The sequence below is a fragment of the Teleopsis dalmanni genome, chromosome 1 (genome assembly GCF_002237135.1).
Source record: "Teleopsis dalmanni isolate 2A chromosome 1, ASM223713v2, whole genome shotgun sequence".
In the NCBI taxonomy this organism is placed as follows: Eukaryota; Metazoa; Arthropoda; class Insecta; order Diptera; family Diopsidae; genus Teleopsis; species Teleopsis dalmanni.
The window spans coordinates 144,131,738-144,145,107 of NC_051846.1; the positions used below are offsets into that span (position 1 = coordinate 144,131,738).

The 13,370-nt window shown below is 31.8% G+C and overlaps 1 protein-coding gene across 1 annotated transcript; it reads right to left on the bottom strand.

Annotated features, from left to right (window-relative positions):
- Positions 1-1,008: 1,008 nt before the first annotated feature.
- LOC119667240 lies at positions 1,009-2,136 on the bottom strand. Its single transcript, XM_038076534.1, has 2 exons — positions 1,963-2,136; positions 1,009-1,893 (listed from the first exon to the last, which is right to left on the bottom strand). Exons 1-2 carry the CDS (start codon positions 2,129-2,131, stop codon positions 1,142-1,144), a joined length of 921 nt encoding a protein of 306 aa, XP_037932462.1. The 5' UTR covers positions 2,132-2,136; the 3' UTR covers positions 1,009-1,141.
- Between the last annotated feature and the right edge of the window lie 11,234 nt (positions 2,137-13,370).

Here is a 13,370-nt window from a genome sequence, read left to right on the forward strand (position 1 = left end):
ATTTATTATGGTGGAAATTAGTTATTAAGTGTTTTACAAAACCTTTGAATTAGTTAGTTTTCAGACTGTGGACAATTTAAAATGCGTTTATAGTGCATCAAGTATTTCAAGTCGAAATTTTAATTTTCTCTATATAATTAAGTTTCATTTTTATTCATTCATTGAATCTTTGTGAAATCCATACTTTTGTAAATTTTAAAACTAACAATAAAAATCTTAAATTGTTTGCATGAGTCATTAATTACTTATTGCTAAGCTCCTCGTCTACGGTTTTTCGCTATGTCACAGTTGGGGGTTTAGGCCAGCGGCTACTTTGTGTATTGCAACGTAGAGCTTGTTTTGTTATACAGAATGCTGCTCCAGTCATCATATTTTCAGTATTCTTCTTAAGCACTTCGCCATTGGGGTCTCCAGGCCAGCAGCTATATTGTGGAGTTCAATATAGGGCGTGTTATGTTATACAGGATGCTACTCCGGTCACCATATTTTTAGTATTCTTAACCACTGGTTAATGAATACTTGGATACGTGATTGAATAAATCGGTGTTTTTTCACATTTTGCATTCATAGAATAACGTTGAGTTGAGTACGAGTTAAATATTCAATACTTAGTACTACTGCTTATTTGGTTAGACTACCACACATTGTTTAACTGCTCGAAAGCTGACTTGGCGTTACTCAGCCTAACCGAAACGTCTTCTTCAACATCACTTTTATCCGTGCTGATGATGCTAAATTATGTAAACGATTTTACGTGTTCTGATGGATAGTCTCTATTGGTACGAAGAAGTAATATTGTTCTTTTCAATTCAGTGCTTCATGTTTTCAAAAATGCCCTATGATAAAGTTCACTTTATCACTGCAAATATCTATTAAGCCGATTTTTGCTACAATAAAAATATGGCAAGTCTGTTCAATGCTAAGGTGACTAATGGGCATATCATTATTTCCCTCTTTAAAAATCTAAAAACAAAACTGAATTTTTATTATTCATTTTATTTCGCTAAACTGAATAACATTTATTTAAATAATTTACGTTGTCTTTATAGATGGATGCAGTTCTCGAGTAAATCAGAAAAAAAAAATGAAAATTGTATGACACATCCTTATAGTTTAAGATATTTGATTTGGATAAAAATACTCATTGGTGTACGACATGATTATTCTCTTTTGAATTATCATTATGTTGTGATGAAAGCGTATTGTCCCGAAGTGAATTGGCATGATACCTTACGCAATTTATATGCTTATACCTTTTAAAGCAACCTTTTATAGGACATTGGTAGGGTCGATTTGCTGAATAATCTACCATTAGAACTGCATACATTATAATTTGTTCTGTAGTTAACCCACTATCTTTAACATGGGTACTATAATTGAAGTTGCTCAAATCTAGCTCCGGTATTGGCTGAACAGGGATCATGACGGATTCATTTATTGGTAACATCGCTGGTGTTGTGTTATTGCTAGTAGATGGTTTAACATTTTGCAAAATCGTCCATTCAAAATCATCGTTGGGCACATTAGTATTTGATTGAAGAAGCTCAAGATAATTGAAACGCTTACTACATATAGTGAACGATTTAATGGCATGAGGAATAGATAAGGCATTACCCTTACTATTAGGAAAACAAAGAGATGGTAGGTATAGTGAACTATAAAAAGTTTTTGATGAAGAGTTTGCGGATAATGCTTTCTTGCCACCACCTTTGACCATAGCTTGAATTGGTGTTTTTAGATTGTGACCATCTACTACATTCATTGCTTGAATTTGTGGTGCATTAGGATTAGGAGTTTTAAGCAATAATTGAATTGGCGTTATTTTATTACTGTCACTCAATGCAATGGTTGTTTGAGGTAGTGCTACGTTATTCTCATTAGGTGCAGATGTACCTGTTTGAACATTATTTGTTTTGAATCATTATTTAAGAATGGATTAAAAGTAAAAGCTATCAATCTTACCCTTTGGAATTCTTCTCCCATTATTTGGTACAAATTGCGCATTACTATGTGCTTTTTTGTTGATAGCCAAGGAAAAGTGAGACTGTTCGAAGTGGTAAATTAAAGCTGACAAATTACTGAACACTTTCGAGCAGCTTTCCTGCGGACAGGTGTGTGAAATATTTTCCATTTTTACTTCACAAATTTTATTTTATTTCTAAATTTAATTAACTTTTATTTTTCACAAAAATGACAGTTAGTATTAAAAAAAAATTATGATTGAAAATGTAGTCTGTGTTCCGTCTTAGCCACAAAGAGTTGCCATATAAGTGAGTTGCTTGATAAAAAATAATACAGAAATTTATTTCATAGCATTGACAGACGAGCGCACCAAATTATCATTAAGCAGCCTTAAATGATCATTTTAAAAATACCATGACAGACGGTATAAATTATCATTAAGAAGTTGCTGTATCATATGTTTTTTGTTATTGAAAAAGCAAGAGAAATTTATATTCAAAATGGATAAGCAAAAAAAAATAAAAGAAACTTGCTTTAATTAAATATAAAATATATAAAAAAAATATTAAATATATAAAAATATATAGATTATTTACATTTACCAATGTTTCCAAATATGTTTTGTTTACATTTTGACAGCCAAATAGCTTGAAATTCGTTCCATTTTTATTTCGTTTCGCTTGCATATGCAGCATTACCATTTCTAAAAACCTAAATGACGAATAAATTGGGTTAAATTCGGTCATTTAAAGACCATAAATGATCATTTAAAACTGCTAAATGAGCAAATAAATTATAATTTAGCCCCCTTAATGATCAATCTTTTTTTGTGACCACAAATATTATATTATAATTTATGAGCGGGCTAATTGGTCATTTAAATAAAAATAATAAAACAATAATTTATTAATTATATTTAAAACAAATTATTTTATTAAGATGTTTTCTAATATTTCGACTATCTTCGATAGCTATCTTTAGGGCAACTAACAAAATATACAATGTGAAAGTTATAGCGGAAAAATTAAAAAGAAAATCATATAATATATATAATAATAACAACAACAAAAACAGGAAGAGAATACAAATTATAGAATGCATAAACAATATCCTGTGGCATTTGTTTATAATATGCCTATAAGCCTGAGTACTGTTGTCCGTATCCGTTTTATAATTTAGTTCCTTGTTATTCGGAATTTTTAGTATTAAAAGCATTTTTAAAAAGTATGTAAAATCTTTACATTCTCAAGATCTGGTTCATGTTTGCAGTCAATACTGCCTTCAGCACCACTTTGTCTTAAGTTTGATCTTCGTCCTACCTATATATATTTTAGAATCTTTGCAGTTCTCTCATGAACAAATTTAAGACTATATTTGGTTTTTTCTCTTATTCTCAATTTTATAATTTGAATTAAGAGCAGCAACAATTTTGATCATGACGGATAGTTCATGACTTTTTGCATGATATACCCCTTATAGCTTATTTAACCCATCTTCTTTAAAACCACTTAAACGATAACCGGCTAACACCTATACTTACACCATTACTATAGATTCGTCTATTGTGAACTATTATTGGAAATTTATACAAAATTACAGTTATCTGTCAAATATTTTTTTGTTTATAACTTTCATGTTTATTTATACTAAATACATGCTGTATTCTCCCAAACTATCAGATATTTAATGTAATTTAATTTATTTAAACAACTGATACAGTTTACATAGATTTATATATGTTTTGTCTACTTTGCTCTTCCACAACTACAATTTGATGATCGGCTTTGTCGCAGTGTTGTATTTACCTTCAATAGTAGGCGTGTTCCACGAGCTACTAGTAGTAAAACTCAAGTAAAACACAAGTAAAATTTACACGAAAATACTGGTGGAACGTATTTGTGTATACACAGTGGTATTCAAAGTTACTAGGAGTAGCTCGTGGAACTGACCTATTATGTGCATAAATATGTAAATTAATTTGATTTTATGTTAAAAAATAAACTTGACTTTATAGCTAAACAAATTAAATTTATATATTACACATAATAATTATTTGTTCTGTTATATCGATGTAAAAATTAAAGCTAACATCTATTTTTGTTGATATATAATACTTTTTTCGAAATACCATAGTTTGAAAAGATTATATTTTTATTGTTTAGTATTATATAGACTAATAGATTATAGATTTCAGATAATCTGTTATTTTTAAATTATTTTGATTTGCTAATCTCAATTTATTTATTAAGCCTTGCTTGACGTCACATGATTCCAAGCTGTCTCTATACTGCGTATAAGCTATCTACAAATTGTCTCCATATTTGCCTTCTTGCTGACACTTCTCTGAGCTCAACAATATTGATGTATGATCTGCCAAGGTGTGTGGATTGGCTGTTAATTTCATTTAGTGTTGATCTGCGCCAGGTAATCTTAGGCCTCCCTTCTCTTCTACTGCCTTGCAGATTATACGTAAGGGCTTGAAAACAAACTTTACTTGACTGCGACCAATCCAGTAAGCTTTCTTAATACAAATTCAAAAAATTTGGAGAAAGCACTACGTTCTAAGTTTTTCAAATATATATTAGAGATTTCTGATAATATTGAGGATTATCAGATCCTAGGGTTTCAAAATAGAAAGCCTAGTGTGGTGTCTACATAAACAAGTTGTTTGGAAAAGTTGCATATATTTATTATAGAAAATCTATGAAAAAAAAATTTGAAGGAGTTAGGTATAATATATAATATACATAAATATATATTAGTTATTTGCGGAAATTGTTTTATAAAATCTTTTCTTTTTGTGTAATATTTTTTTAAAATTTATTAATGAATGATATAAATTTAATTTCATATTAATGAATTTAATATATAATTAAAAACTTCAAGTATTGAAACTGAAACCTCTCACATTTGTGTTGAAGTGCACATCTTACATTGCGTATCTGTAAGAATAATAACGCATATGGGAGTTTATAAATCCTTGAATAAATCTTGCGTTGAAAAGAAAATTAAATTTCATATAAAAATGCTTACGAAAATTTATAGTAACATTTTGAGGTCGCAATTATAAACGCGAAATTTATGATCTTCCGCTAAAGAATTTCCAGCTGAAACAGCAGTGAACGGAATAAAACCTACCAACTCGCATTTTGAACGCCAGGCGGTGGCAGCCACCAGTCGCTAGACACCAGGCCATAACAGCGCCGCAATATTGCAGCTTCAGAAAATTATTTTGTTCAAAATGTTTCAACCGCAATTGTAAAAAGTGACTTTAATTTATTTCCGCGGTTTGCTTAAGTACATTTTACTCAGTTTTACTCAATTGTGTGCATAACTTTTTCGTATCATCCAAAATTTGAAGCAAACACTTCAAATGCTCTTCGCAACGCGTTGAAGTTTCATCCTAAATGCCAAAGTAAATAAATAAAAAACAAAATAAGTGCATTTCCATCCACAACAGGAGTGGCCTAATTGAGTAATATGAACTCGACACTATGCGTTATCCTTTGACTTATACTGCAGATTGAATAAGAGTACTGCATTATTTCTATTAAATTTTTTTTACGTCTGAAACACTAACCTGCATTTAGATTAAAAATGAGTTTAAGTTTCTAGAATATCGAAAAGGTATATTATTATGTTGAGGCTAGTTGAGTCAGTGCACGTGAGCAGTTTTACTCTCTATTAACTGCGAGGTTTCTTCATAACCCCTCTCTACGTCTTGACTAGATTATTGTTTATCACTTCATCAGACTAAGCAATAATTGACCTCAGATCTGCATACCTCCCAGAGGCGCCTGTAACCATTCTGAGAATTGATAACGCGGTGTTAGCAAATCTATCAATTTTCGTAAATAATTTCAGGGCTCTACCCTTTATGTTTTTTTTGATCGGATCAATTTTAAGGTTCCTGTGGATGTCATTCGCCCTAATGGTTTGTCATTCGTACTTTGGTACCTTTAAAAGTCTTCTCAGAGCCTGGCTTTGTGCAATTTCAAGATAGCGAATAGTAGTGTTGGAGACCTTGCTGAACGCTAACATCCATATAGAAGTTACGGTTGAATTATTTGGTTAAATATCGGTTTCCTTCTCTTAGCATTGAGATTTTCATTTCTGAATAGCGTTTGAAGGTGATGATGAATTTTGGCACAGCTAATTCTTTTCAGTTGAACACGCTTAAGCCATGTGAAACCTTTGTTCACTGTGATGCCTAAATATTTAATGCTTTTCTCCCAGTTTATTACCATATCTCCCACTCTCACTCTCGATGGGTTCTGTCGCCTCATACGCGTAATGAACAGAGCCTTAATTTTTTCATTATTGAATTTTATTTTCCATTTCTGGAAATACTCCAGGATGAGGTTTATATGCTCTCGAAGTGTGTTAGTTATGTTGAGAGCACATTTGTTGGAGTATGGCATACACGTCAGCGTATAACGTCAGTGTCAAGGAACCTAACATTGGGATATCGGAGGTATAAATGTTGTAGAGAGTGGGGGAAACTGGAGATCCCTGAGGAATCGGGTTTTTAAAAAAGACCCATCGAGTATAATATAATTATGTTTTCGCTTGCTGCAATTTCCGTACATTTTACATAGGCTGAGGTAGACATGTCGCTCAATGCTTCTTTCTTGAATTGTTAAATTTGGCTTCAGGAATAGAATATGTCATAGGGCGTCATTTCACGTTAGTACTGTGGTTGCACGCCATCTACATATACAGGGTGCTTTCTTATCCTTTTCCACTTTTGTAGGATTCTTGAACCAAGGAATATTCTCCTGCATTTATGTTGTTTTAATGGGAAACGTCCAGTATATATACGAAAACGGTTAAGCTTTTGCATGTATAACAGACAATGAGAAGTTCTACGAATATACACATGCTAAGTAGATTGTATTTATATATCATACACCTTCTGCATTGAAAACTTTAATCGCAGTGACTGAAGAACTTTTGTTCTCATTGATTCTATTGCTGGTACTGATTACTACAACTTTTAGCACTACTCAGGAATTAGTTTGAATTATTAACAATCCTTTATAGACAATATATATAAGTAACATATCAGTTCAACTGATGTGATACTCCTATAATACAATAATATGAATAAGGTTGATTTAAGTTATCAATTCAAAGTGGTGTTATCTGTCTAAAGAGCTACGCCAAAAGTTATTTATTCTTATAATAAAAGAAACACACTCTTTAGGCAAAGGATAATGGTATAAATTTTTAAAACCATTGAAATATATTTTTTTTCTATTTACTTATCGATACTCACATTATCGATTACAATAATAATATTAATGGATTGTTGAGCACTCCGTGGTTAGAAATATAGATCTTCACAAAGACTTCAGGTTTCGAACTGTTAAAAAAAAATATATAAAAGACAAGCCATTAAAAACTTTTACAAAAAATAAGATAGTCATCCTAATATCACATTGGACCAAATTAAGGTGCGATCAATCCAAGCAACTTCAAAACTGAATAGGACACATTGTACAATAACAAATTAATCAATTACACATCTAGTGATATACTAGCAGTTCCACTAACAATATGGAGTAGAAGTGCTGATTGACATCAATCCAAGCCACATACTTGGGAACCGTCTCAACTTAGGGTATATTCACTGGGTATTTATAAACTAGAAACATTGCAGAGATTGTAATCAATAGTAATCTGTATATGTGCAAATATGCCATGATTTGTTAGCAATAAGATACTGCGTTGACTTTAGAGTTTTAATAATATACATATAAAGATTTTAGTGACAGTAAAAATACCATAACCCATTAGCTTTGTCAGAACCCTCCATCTTCATCTTCATCAGATTTTTATATATCAGGAAGGTCTTACAAGGTGAATACTTGAGATGTAAATTCTTTTATTTGTTGTTAATAAAATGTTGTTACAATGAGTTGTATGTATGTAATAAATTCTACCGGCAACTCTCATCAATATAATATTTTTTAACCTTTTCAATAATAATGAATGCCTTTGACAGATTATAACGGGTGTTTTTTTACCTACATGGGAACTATCGATATTGATAAATATTGACAACTGAGAATGTCAAACTCTGTTGATATTTCGGTTCAGTAAGGCTTGGTTATTCATCATGAAGAGTTTAACGTTAGAACAACGTTTCCAAATTGTGGAAACTTATTTTGAAAAAAATAAATCTGTTCGTAAAGTTAATTTCTGGTTAAATGGCTACTTCAATAAGCAAAATTGCTGTATATGGAGCGAAGATAATTCTCAAGCCGTTAGCAAATCATCATTACATCCACTAAAATTGACTATTTGATATGGTTGAAATGAGGAAGGGGCTACTGTTACGGTAAATGACTAGTGCTATCGAGCCATGCTGACTGAATTTAATTTTCCAAAAATGAATCAGTTAAACATCGATGACATTTGGTTCCAACAAGACGACGCAACTTGCTGTAAAGCGTTGATTGATTTCGCAACAATCGATTTACTGCGAAATCAATTTGGTAACAATTTTATTTGTAGAAGTGGTGCTGCTAACTGGCCTCCTCATTCTTGCGATTTAACGTGTCTTTTATGGGGCTGTGAAGTCATTGTCATCCGTTTATGCTGACAAACCAGTAACTCTCGATGCATTGGAAGCCAATATTCATGCCACCATTGACGGCATACAACCACATTTATTGCAAAAAATAGTCAAAGATTGGATTGATCGAATGGACCATGCAACTCGTTGCTGCGGTGGAAATATGCTGGAAATTATATTCAAGAAATAAATGTCATGAAAACATTTATCTGAATATAATAAAAAAAAATCCATTTCAATAATACTTCTGTCGTGTATTATCATTTTTAGTTCTCGTGCAGCTAAGAAAACACCTGATACAAATACATATACATATCTCTCTAGTGACAAGAGCTAATTTCGTTGGTCACTGGTCATAGTTCTGTTTATCAAGATAATGAAGATAAAGAGAGCGAGAGAGAGAGAGAGAGAGAGAGAGAGAGAGAGAGAGAGATAACGAGAGAGATAATGAAGTCTTAAGGATGTAGTTATTTTAACTGATCAAACTAATGAAAGATTACTCCGCAAAGTATTTTTCCCTTCTGTTGACAAAATGACTATTTTTGATAAAAATGTTTTTGTGCCTTTGGTTAAGGGTTTATATTTCTTACAATTTTATTTGTATGAGACTTAGATTCCAGAAAAATTTAGTTTAGGTGTTGTGTTGATTTTTAAATAAAAATCAAAATTAAATTTATCAAAAACATGCAATGACTTAAATCCTTAAAACTGTCCGCAAAAAAATAGGAAAACTTAGTTTCAAAGTAAACAATGTGCTCAACAAGAAAATCACTCGAAAAATCTGCTACCAAAATCTATCTTTAAAATCCAATTACAAATTATGTAAGAAGAGAAGAAGAAGTATTTTTAACTGCGCTCCAAAAACTCTTTTTATCTAAAGAATATTACCGCAAGCAATAAAATTCACAAGATAAACTTTTTATGTAATGAAAGAAGGAGAATTTCTTGAGAAAAATAAAACACGAAAAACAAAAAAAAAAGAATTAAAGTCAAAAAAACCGAGGAAAATAACTTTAGTTCCATAGGAAAAAAGTTGGTGCTTGATTTTCCGCAAAGTATCTTCGAAAATTTATTTTTTTATTGATTTCAGGGGCGGTGAAATATTTTGCGAAATTGTTTTAAGGCAATGCCAGCGAGCGAAGGAGATTGTAATTAAAACCTTGAAGCCACCAGAAACTATTTTGAGTCGGGAAAACTTTGTTTTCTACTTAAAATATTGTTGAAAAGTGGTAAATCACAGCTTGCAGGGAAATGGGAACAGTGAACAGTGAACAGAATGGCCGTACGCGCTGCAATTAAAAAGAAAATTATGGAAAATGCATAAATTTCTCAAAAGCGAATGTTGGAAATTGCGAAAATATTGACTTTTTTCCTCGCACTATGCTAATTAATGCACCGAAAACTTTTTAATAGTTAATAACTTTGACACTTTGTCAACTGCAAAACTGTCTGCACGAATTATTTTGATTAAAAAAGGATGCGAGCGAGAAAGATTCGAGCAAAAACTGCCAGAAAATGGCACTTCTTGATTAAAAGGAACTCTGCGAGTTCTCAAGCTTTCTCGTTTTTTTATCCAAGTTTTAATGAAAACGATGAAATATTCGTGTTTACTTTCGGCGGTTTTGAGATTTTTCGAAAATTTAATAAAATCAATTAAAATATGCTTAAATTTCAGCGTTCACTGGTGTGTCAAGCAATTATGCAGTTTACATTTCAGTAGTTGATATGCGGAATTATTTGCATTCATAATTCTGCAAATTGACTACGGCATTTATTTATTTATCTATTAAATATGCAAAAACGCTGCCACTGCCACTGCCACTGCCACAAAATGGTTTTAAAAACATTTTAAATCAATTGAATTTAAATTACCAAACGTTTTCTCGTTCTCGTCGTTTTTTTTTTTATTGGTCCACCGACGTGACTGTATTTCGAAATTAATTAAAGTCAGGCCTCGTGAAACTCGCGCTCAGCGATTTTAATGCATAGAACGGGTATCTGTAAGTTTGTGTTTACATTAACATAATTATTTATACAAATTAATTAAAAATCCAATGCTTTGGTGTGTAATTTAAAATAATAAATTTTAAAACAAATGCAGCAATCATTGAATGTTAAGTGACTGTAATCAGGAAATTAAAGGATTAACTACGAATTTATTTAATTATATTATTTGGCCGTTCGATGACATTTTTTCAGTTCATATCAAAATAATTTTTAATTGTGATTATTATGCGATATTAAAAAAACATATATAACGTTTTTTGTCTGTTTTTTGTCACGTTTGAAATTGATGAAACATTTGTGGTTTGTTGATTGGCGTAACCTGTTGACTCTCAATACTGCAACAAACAATTGTTCTCAGAATCGTTGTCCGTTATTAAGTTAATTTGCATTTTAAATATTTTCAATAAACTCGAATTACCCAAAAAAATTTACTAACAGAATGTAGTAATGTATATCACTCATAAATATATTACACTATCATAAGTGTAAGTGTATGTGTATGTATTAATATATATCCATATATCTTTTTTATATATATAATTCTTCTGTACGTGTGTTGACAGTGAACTCCTCCTAAATGGCTGAACCGATTTTGATGAAACTTTTTGTGGATGGTTTAGATTCACAATTTGGTCCACTGGATAATGTTTTTCTAAATATTTTACAGTTTTTTGGCATCCATATACATTTATATTAGACCTTTAAAAGTTATTCATGCTTACTTTGATTTGTTTAAAAAGTTTAAAGTCTCTAAAATAAATCGTTAAACTATCCTGTTGAATTTTTGAAATCGCTGGATTTACCAGGAATGCCACCACATAACTTAAGATTAAAAATTAGCTCACTTTTAATTATGCTGCGGAATTCAAATGCACCTAAGCTATGCAACAACACGAGATTAGACATAAAAAAAATTATGGGCAATGTACTTGAAGCCACAATTTTGAATGGCGAATTTGAAGGTGAATCTGGTCCGCTGGTATATATAAATAAATCCACAGAATGCATTAATGTATATCATTCATTAATATATTATAATATCATAAGTGTATGATAAGTGTATGACTATATACTTATATAGTTATGATTCAATTTTGTTCCCACGAGGTGCTAAGAGAAATATGTCCATCTATGGAGAGCGTCGCAGAGAACGTTGCTCAGGTAAGACTGTTTAGAATAGGAGGTCGCCAGATATCCTGAGTTCGCTACTAAGACTGCTTCTACCCCAGCAGGCAAGCTAAAGGCTTAGCTATTCCACCTTAATTTGGGTGGTTTTATTTCTAATACACTCATTCCACTCATTCACACATACATTCAGTCATTCTCTCTAATAATTCATTAAGAGTGTGTTTTCTTTTACACCGTCCGACTATCTGCGTCAAGCGATAAGCAGAAACATGACCGTACTTATCATTTCACAATTGACTTGATAGATAATCGTACTTCCTGAAGTCTGGTCAACTTAGCAGGACCTGAGTAGATGTGCGGAAACATCTGTCTCACTCCCTGGAGCCCAGACTTAGTCAGCTAGCAAAGGGGTCGACTTATCAAGAATCATAGTAAGCAACTTTGATCTTTTCGCCCCCATATCTTACTAGGAATTGTAGATACCTACTTTGACGTGTGCATTTTCTCTTTTAGTTGCCTTTAAGACAAGCAGAAACCTACAGAGGTAGTATTCTTATCCCGCTACCATACGGGTATATGAAAGAATAAATAAAACGCACTCTGCTGCTATTCAATCATATCTCAACGCTTTATTACTCGCTCAAAGTTTTTAAAGTCTGAAGTGATGATAATAATCTTAAAAACTAAAGAGACACAATTTACAATATAGCTTAAATTAATAGTTCACACGCATATTATTGTAATAACACAGATGCTTATACTACGATATATGATATTGCATATGTTTGTTATAATATTTGACAATATTCATAAGTACCGAAAAGTCACTGAGTAAAGCGCAGAGACTGGCATGCTTAGGCACTGAAAACACTGAAGACGTGCACTAAAATCGCCATGGAGGTGTTTTTAAAACAAACATTTCTACACACATAGTTATAGAGTGTGAAACAATATAGAGGCAGATCTCAAAGAACCTTATGAAATTCTAAAAGCCGATAACTCTGAATTTAATTATTGAATTATGCTACCTAAAGTTACTATTGTTTTCGTACTTTCAAAACAGTTTTTCTTTAAAGAGCATGTAGGAACACTTCAGGGGATTTCTTTTTTGAGGATCTTGGCGAACTTCAGGACCTTTAAAGCATCATAAGCTTTGGCAAACATTCCAAATGGTTTTAACCCTTGGGTTTTTATTAATACGGTAGCACAATCGGCCTATATGATTCCTTGGAATCACTGGTATAACCTAACCTAAATAAAGAAACGGGCTTTTACGTATGTTTGACTTAAATCCAAATTAAATGTGTTTGGTTGAAAGTTGAAAATGCTGATGGTCAGCAGCTGTAAGAATCACATTTCAAAGTTGGCTACTACAAATAAAATAACACTCATTCGGATACTTGGTCGTTAGGGAATTAGCGATAATGAAATAGCTGTTTTGTGCAATATTCTTTTGTCAGACTGAATTGGTACTTAGCAATGTAAAATGTAAGACGTTTAAGAAGGCCTGCACCGAGTCTGTAATAGACCCTCTGCATTTACTTTTTTCTTTATGTCTATTAGTATCTGGTATCCAGATTACGACTACAGGTTTCATATCCCGATCGATTTTAATATATTGGATGTGGCGTTAAATATTTTAGAACTGGTTGATGGTTTTAAAAAAGAACGGATGAAAATAAAAACTGATGAA

Bases quoted from the DNA above. Each gene is read 5' to 3' on its own strand.
- LOC119667240 (XM_038076534.1), bottom strand. From the start codon at position 2,131: ATGGAAAATATTTCACACACCTGTCCGCAGGAAAGCTGCTCGAAAGTG. The intron at 1,894-1,962 runs GTAAGATTGATA...ATGTTCAAACAG, and splicing joins TGGGAGAAGAATTCCAAAGG to GTACATCTGCACCTAATGAG.